This window comes from Marmota marmota, unplaced genomic scaffold (assembly GCF_001458135.2).
Source record: "Marmota marmota marmota unplaced genomic scaffold, marMar, whole genome shotgun sequence".
NCBI lineage: Eukaryota > Metazoa > Chordata > Mammalia > Rodentia > Sciuridae > Marmota > Marmota marmota.
In genome coordinates, this window is record NW_026000048.1 from 7,563,514 (window position 1) to 7,571,771 (window position 8,258).

The window sequence follows — 8,258 nt, forward strand, 5'->3', positions numbered from 1 at the left end:
AAAAAAAAAAAAAAAAAAAAAAAAAATGGGGGCAGGGGCTGAAGGTGTTTTTTAGTGGTACAACACTAGCCTAGCATGTATTAGGCCCTGGATTCAATCCCTAGAACTGGAAAAAAAAAATGGGGAGATAAAACTTCCACCAAGAGCTTCTGGGGGCTGCCAAAAGAGAAAGAAAGAAAGAATGAAAAAGGATTCTTGAAATTTCTATGGAAACTAACAGATACAGTTTTTCCTGCACAGGTGCCTTGTATTATGGCAGCAAAGTTGCTCCAGGTTCCATCCCATCTTGGGCCAAGCCTTCCCCAACACCAGTGACGGCCATGCTTGCAGTAGGGGGACAGCTGCTTGAGTCCACGCCCCCTCCACATGTGATAAGAGGTAACAGAGCTTCAATGCACACTCTTCTACCTTCTCAACTAATAGCAATACTGTGGTGCACTTCTGTGCCTGAATAAAATCACTGTGTGCTGGGGAAGCAGGCATCTTTGACTTCTGTTGAAAGAAGACAGTCCCAAGCTGCTGGAACAAAATATCAGACTGGGGCATCTAAATCACAGACATTTATTTATCCAAATTCTGGTGGCTGGAAGTCCAAGATCAAAGGGCCAAAAAGGTAGATTTCATTCTGAGGACTCTTCTTTATTTTGTATGCGGCTGTCATCTAGCTGGGTGCTCCTGGGTTCTGTTCCCTAGGGGAAGGTCCCAAATACCTGCCTAAGTGGTTTTTTTGAATTGTTCATGGAAGGGTCTTTCTTATTGTTCCTAGAAAGAGCAGCTGTCTAGATTCCCTAAAATGTAGACTCTTCTATCAATCAAGAGATCCTCAGAACAAACTTCTCAAGACACACATCAGACATTGTTCTGCGACAGAGGAAACTTAGCCAGGGCTTTGGTGGATATTTCAAGTGACCTCATTTCACTTTTGTGGCTTATCTATTTTATGTCTCCTTTATTTTTCTTTACTGTATATGAACACATCTCTATTTTACTTAAAAAATATGTCTAGAGTATGTGTTTCTTACATGTATGTGTTATATATATGGGTTTCTCATACATGTATGTTTCTTATTCCTTTTATCTTTTGTATTTAATTTTATCTCCAGTATTTAGCCTAGTACATATGCAAAAGGTACAAAATAAATATCCACTATATTTATTAAAAAACATAAATACTGATAGATGATCCAAGACAAAGGGACAAGAGGGTATGAACCACTGGATCCCCATGCCTATAATAGAACCTGATCAATAATGGAAGCACAGTAGATACTTATTCTGATTAAATTAAAAGTGTTCAGGAATAAAATACTGTTCAAAATAATTTCTTTTAATGATTTTGTTTTCATTTTCCGTGTATGTTTTCCAGTTGAAAATGACCCCCATTTCATTATTTACCTGCCAAAAAGCCAAAAGAATATTTGCTTTAATATTGACTCAGAACCTGGAAAAATCCTCAATCTGGTTTCTGATCCAGAATCAGGTAAAATAAAAAGAACTTATTTTTGAATTAGAAAATTAGATAATTGCCACGCTCCCCTGTCACTACCTGGGATTTCTCTGTGTCTCTTCTTAATAGAAATTCTATACTTTTAGAAACCTGATAATTAGTGAAAAATTAAATTATAATAAAAACATTCTGAAGAGTCTGGAACAATCATAATTCAAAACCTATATTGTAAGGATAAACTAGCTTATCTTATTATGATATAATAATAAAACATATCAGTTATAAAATGAAATTTATAAAAAAACAAATTCTGAAGCAAAATAATAATAATATTCTCAAGTAGTCAAGTTTTATAAAATTTGAATTATGGTGCTCAGACATTAAAAAAAGGGGGGCCCACAAGGAAAAAAAATGATTTTTTTCTTCTACAGGGATTTTAGTGAATGGTCAGCTTATTGGTGCAAAGAAGCCTCAGAATGGAAAACTAAGAACCTATTTTGGAAAACTGGGATTTTATTTCCAAAATGAAGACCTGAAAATAGAAATCAGCACTGAGACCATCACCCTGAGTCGTGGTTCTCATACATCCATCTTGTCCTGGTCTGACACAGCTCATATCATTAATCAGAGGCATGTATTACTCCATCTGAATGGATTCCTGTCTTTGAGGCATGGCTGCACAAATAAATCCAAACATCAATGCCAACACAGAATTTAAAATAGTCATTTTAAGCATAAGGAAGTCAAGGCTCAAGAAAGTTGTTCTTACCTACCATACTCTTGCAGGTAGCTTTTTGGTCACTAATGTGTCTCAGTGCCTGGCCTAATGTGTGGCATACAGTAAGTATACAATACATATGTTGGATCAGTGAACAAACTCATCAACTGAAATCCCTAGCTGACTCTGTCAGGGAGTCTGTTCCAAGCCCCATATGTCTTACCAATTAGTATCTATTTATTGATGGTTTACCTATAAACATGAAAATTGACAGAATTTTAGAGCTGGGAGTTAAAAGAACAGCATTCTGAAAGCTGGGAATATGCTCAGTTGGTAGAGTGCTTGACTCACATGCACAAGACTCTGGGTTCAATCCCCAGAACCACAAAAACAAACAAACAACAACAACAACCGCAACAAAACCCCCAGCATTCTATAGCAAAAATTTGGTAAAGCTCTTAAAACACAAGGGGAGTTGTATTGGGAGGAATGGAGAGTATATATTGGGGGTGAGAATGACTTGCTAAAGAAGTCTGTTCTGGAATCCTTTCCTTCCTTTTGACTTTCACACTAGGGTGCTTGTCTCTGTGAAGAAAGAAAAAACTGTGACTGTCACCCTGGATAAGGAGATGTCCTTTTCTGTTCTACTGCATCGTGTTTGGAAGAAGCATCCAGTCAACGTAGACTTTCTGGGGATCTACATTCCCCCCACACACAAGTTTTCCCCTAATGTGCATGGACTTTTAGGTAAATTGTCTCTCAACCATCGGGCATATGCAGGGCCACTCTGTCTTTAGTGACTTGGATGAGGGTCGTTAGAAGTTGGGAAAAGAGCAGGTGTGGATTCAGGGGTAGAGGACCCATAGAATGTGGTGACTAGGGAATAAGATGGCCAGGACCATTCATCTTTCCAGACAGGGGTATCTAGGGCCAGGGTTTCAGCATCACAAATGGGGCAAGTTAAGAGAAGACTGTTTTGTAATGGAAGGGAGGTGAACTGGTTTAGGAAGTCTTTGATAACAAGTAGAGCATCCAGGGACTACATTCCCTGGTATTTTAAGAGTTTAAATGTAAAAACATGACATCACAGACATGTTCCTATGGTTTGACCCGTGCTCTCCAATGCCAACCTCATCCCTGTCCTCACCATCACTTGGGTGGTTTTACTAATAGTCCAGTGGGTCAGCCTCATGTATAAAAAATGATCATGGGAAATCATTTTCAGGAAGAACCCTTCCCGCCCTTTGCTGTTCCTTTTACCTCTCAACGTGTCTTTCTACCCTAGAAATTCTGAAGGAGGGCCAAAATGTCACTTGGATCCAATGTAACTTTGGATTACATGTAAATAAATGTCTGGACTTTGTTTTGCTAGGCCAGTTCATGCACGAGCCAAAGATACACATCTTCAATGAGAGACCAGGAAAGGACCCTGAAAAACCAGAGGCAAGCATGCAAGTGAAAGGACAGAAGCTGACTGTTACCAGGTAGGCCTTGGATGCTTATGCAGTGATGAAAAGGGTTCCCTATTGTATTAGCTGTCAAACTCAACAATGCATCAGGAATAGACACATATATATCATTTCCATAAGGACAGTTCAATGGCCTACTTTAGGTGTCAATAATGACTATAAGTGTGCATTATGAAATGCCAAGATTAATTAATCTATTGTTCTCATCTTCATACATTAGAAGCCCTCTGCTCACAAGTTGGATAACTGAAAAAGTTAACCAAAGGAAGAAATCATAAAAATACCCATGAGCCACAGTGTAGAGAACGAAAGTATATTTTTATGTGAGCCCTCTTTTTGAGTATGGATTTACTGAATTCATTTTTGTGTAGCTATTCTTACACAAATCATATCCATATGCTTCAATTTGAAGTGAGAACTTATAAAACATTCTGAGTGTTACAAGTTATAAAACTTGTAAAATCTTTATAAATTTTCCCCAGTCTTCTCATCCATGCCTAATTTGATACCATTTTAAAGCAGTTTTTGTCTTTTTAGAGTTATTATAAAGCAGCCAACTTTGCTTTATTAAAAATGACTCTTCCTAGCTGGGTGCTGTGGAGCATGCCTATAATCCCAGTTACTTGGGAGACTGAGGCAGGGAGATGGCAAGTTCACTGCCAACCTGGGCAACTTTGTCAGACCTTGTCTCGAAATTAAAAAGTAAAATAAAATAAAAAGCTGGAGATATAGTTCAGTCGTAGAGCACCATTGAGTTCAATCCCCAGTAGGAGAGAGAAAAAAAAAAAAGACTATTCCTGCACACAAATGTCATTGGCTTTCACATACTCAATCAAATCATAACATTGCAAAAATTAGGCCATAAAATTATAAGTGCCACCACAAAACTAAATTTGTGGACCAAACAGGGATTCTTGGTTTGGACCACTCAACTGGTTTTGGTTCACTAGATAGAGAACAGTGAGTTCCCAGTGGGCAGCAGCAAGCGTGATGGCCAAGGGGTGAGCACCATAGCAATCAATCACGTGAAGCTTGGTAAAAGAGCATCTATTCTACAAGAGGCTGGTGCTGGGCCTCAGCTTCCTCTAGTGAAAGTATCCCACGATGCATAATTGAAGTAGAGTTGACCTGCGGGCTGCAGCTGTATCCTTTTAAGGCTTATTATAGCAATGTGCTGTATACCTTTCCAAATCATTGGCGTTTTTGTCCTTCAAGTGGAGGACACGAATTTACTCAAACAGCAGGTATTACTCTTAAATAAAACATTTATCCATAAATCTGAGGTCCCTCAGATGCATTCTTGAGTTAATGTGTGAGGTTAGTCTATAACATTTTGGGATTGTATTCCAGTCTTTCCACTTGCATTAAATGACTGCTCTCTACTTTGCTGGAAGGGTTCACAGGGGTCAACCTGTGTAAGGATTCCTTGAATAGTAAGAACACACTGCTGATTCTCTGTCCTTCTAACAGCCATCTCCAGATTCTGACATGTCATACATGTCGGGAATACAGTGGGGCGGGGAAGATAACGGTAATAAAAAAGCACAATGCACAGCACGGAAAAGAGGGTGTCTTGTTTCTCGATATGCCTGACTGGCAGTGCCTGGTCTGTTCCCTAACCATGCGTACCATTTTCCTTGCAGAGGATTCCAGAAAGACTACAGAACAGATATAATGTTTGGAACAGATGTTCCCTGTTGGTTTGTGCACAACAGTGGCAAAGGTTTCATCGATGGACATTACAAGGACTACTTTGTGCCTCATCTCTATAGCATTCTTAAATGGCCTTAAAGGTTTATAGTTTTGAAAATTCTATATATAAATATACATTTTTTCCCTGCCACTTTTGCAGTCATTCCTCAGTTGAATAGTTAAAAACCCCAGGTGCCATGGAGGTTTATAAAGCCTGTTCAACACATCTGAAGAAAATAAATATTTTGCAATGAAGCTTTATGATTCTGTTGCATTTTTCAGATGCTAAGATGTATTAATTGAGTGATGCAAAGAACTGCTTTGGCAAGTCAGGGTGGTATCTAGACAGAGCCCTAGATTTGGCATTTACTGTGATAATTTCACTATTGTTGAATGTCAGGTCCTTGACCTTGCAGACGGAGAATATTTTTTTACACTGTTAATCACATAGGACGTTCAATTACGAGGTTATTTGTGAACATGGAAAATGAATACGGGAAGTTGCTTAATCTTAGTTGCTTTGTGGAGATTTATACTAAAAACCTGTCACCCTCGGTAGGGACAATTTTATCAAGGGAGCTGAGATGACCTGATGTACTTTTTAGGATTCCCTTCATGGTGTTGGCCCTTAACATCCTTTCCAGTTCATGAGGACTGAATATCTCGGCATTCTAGAGAAAAATAAAACCCATAGAAATTTATTTAAAAAAACTGGCTTAACCATCTTTAGGACTTGTGAAACCTGTATTCAAAGCTTTTCCTAAATATCAATCACATAGTCACCATAAAAATAATTAATATATGTCTTACTGTCAGGATAATGCAAGCCTTATGTTCAAGAAAAAACAGAGTAATGGTTCAGATCATAACCTTGGTCACAAGTTTGTTTGTTTTTTTACACAATATCTTTATTTTATTTATTTATTTTTATGCAGTGCTGAGGATCAAACCTAGCACCTCGCATATGCTAGGCTAGCGCTCTACTGCTGAGCCACAGTCCAAGTCCCAAGTTTGTTTGTTTTTAAATTAGCTTTAAATTACTGTGCTTTTTAATCACTGAAAATTAAACAATTTTTTTTAGGGTTGGAAACAGTCCATTCAAAGAAATGAATAAGTTAACAGAATTCAAAAGCATCACAGTCAATATGTAGAAAAAATGAACTAAGAATCAGGAGTGATTTTTGTGTCTGCTGGTTTATGTGTGTCACTCTACATACTCTTAAGGATCACTTAATACATGAAGTGGCATCTTTTAGCTAGCCTTATCCTAATGGAAGGAGATACAAGTAACTCCAAAGATCCAGTAAAAATTAAGGAAAAAATTCCCCGGTTGCCTAGAAACATGCAGATGCTTATGTGCTATTAAGAACTTCTCATTTTTTCATATTTTTATTTGTGCATTATGGTTGTAATAATGGTGGGATTTATTGTTATATATTTATACATGCATACAATATGACAGTACGATTTGGCCAATATCCATTCTCCATTCCCCAAGTATTTTTTTTTCCTTAAAACTTCTTTTTTTGCTGGCCAAATTTATTTGGTAACTTTTTCTGAAATATCCACATGAGAAAGAAAAAGCAAAGACGCTTCTCTTTAATGGCATAGTGACTTAATTATACAGCTAATATTTCTGGGGTCACTTTGGTCAACCTAATGATTAATTTACAATCAAGGCTGACTCATACTCTAATCCTGTGCTTCCATTTTACTGGTATCAGTGAATAGTGTCTTGGCCTAGCAAAGTCATGGCAGATTTTTAACTAAGTACTTCACATTATGGAGTTGCTTACTATTGGCTTATTACTTCATTTGAGTACCAATGAACACTCCGAATTTCTATACAACATGCACCTTGGGTTGATACCTGCTTCTCATTCTTACATATCATTCTTACAGACTACAGGTACTCAGTAAATGTTTACTTAATGAATACGACTCTGTTCTGTCAGCAAAAACTGATAGGTGGTTGGGGCTGGAAGAAGACGCCAGAAGACAAAGGAGAAATCTGCAAATAAGGTAATGGAATTTAATGGTATTCTAGTAAAGAAAATTCTGGCATTTCATCTCCAGGATAGTGATGCTAAAACTTTCATATAATCTCAGGAATACTGATAAGAAAAAAAAAATAAGAAAACAAAGCCACTGTTTGGAGAAAATATTTACAAAAGACATATATATATGATAAAAGACCCGTATTAAAAAAATTCTTAAAACACAACAGGAGAATGAATGGTCCAGTTTACAAATGAGCAAAGGCCTGAAAAAAGATATTTCACCAAAGATAAACAGATGGCAAATAAGGAGATGAAAAGATGCTCAGCATCATGTCATTAGGGGATTGCAAGATACCACTACATATACATTAGAAGAACCCAAACCCAGAACATGGATGGACATGGCCAAATGTTGGTAAAGATGTGAAGTGGTGGAAATGCAAAATAGTAAAACCACTTTGGAAGAGTTTGGTAGTCTCTTACAAACAAAACGTACTCTTATTTTAAACAAAGGGAACAAATTAATGGGAACAGTTGGAAAGAAACAACTACCACACTAGCTGCCTATTGATTAGCTTTCAAAAGTATTTGCTTCTCAGCAATACAGAAAAATGAGCTGTATCTGCACAAAAACCTGCACCCAGGATGTTTACAGCAGCTTTATTCATAATTGTCAAAACTTGGAAGCAACCAAGGTATCCTTCAGTAGCTGAATGGGTAAATTATGGAACATCCAGATAATCGAGATTATTATTCAGCCTTAAAAAGATATCAAGCCGGCTGGGGATGTGGCTCAAGCGGTAGCGCGCTCGCCTGGCATGCGTGCGGCCCGGGTTCGATCCTCAGCACCACATACAAACAAAGATGTTGTGTCCGCCGAAAACTAAAATAAATAAATAAATTAATTAAAAAAAAAAAAAAAAAAAAAAAAA

At 37.5% G+C, this 8,258-nt stretch overlaps 1 protein-coding gene across 1 annotated transcript in view; it reads left to right on the top strand.

Annotated features, from left to right (window-relative positions):
• The window catches only part of Itih2 (inter-alpha-trypsin inhibitor heavy chain 2), a 38,724-nt gene extending 33,143 nt beyond the window's left edge, over positions 1–5,581 (top strand). Inside the window, exons 16-21 of the mRNA XM_015495188.2 lie at positions 241–378; positions 1,367–1,480; positions 1,879–2,077; positions 2,740–2,912; positions 3,538–3,649; positions 5,278–5,581. Of these exons, the coding sequence (XP_015350674.1) occupies positions 241–378; positions 1,367–1,480; positions 1,879–2,077; positions 2,740–2,912; positions 3,538–3,649; positions 5,278–5,425 (884 nt within the window). The 3' untranslated portion in view covers positions 5,426–5,581. The remainder of the gene's footprint in view (positions 1–240; positions 379–1,366; positions 1,481–1,878; positions 2,078–2,739; positions 2,913–3,537; positions 3,650–5,277) is intronic.
• The last annotated feature ends 2,677 nt before the right edge of the window (positions 5,582–8,258 follow it).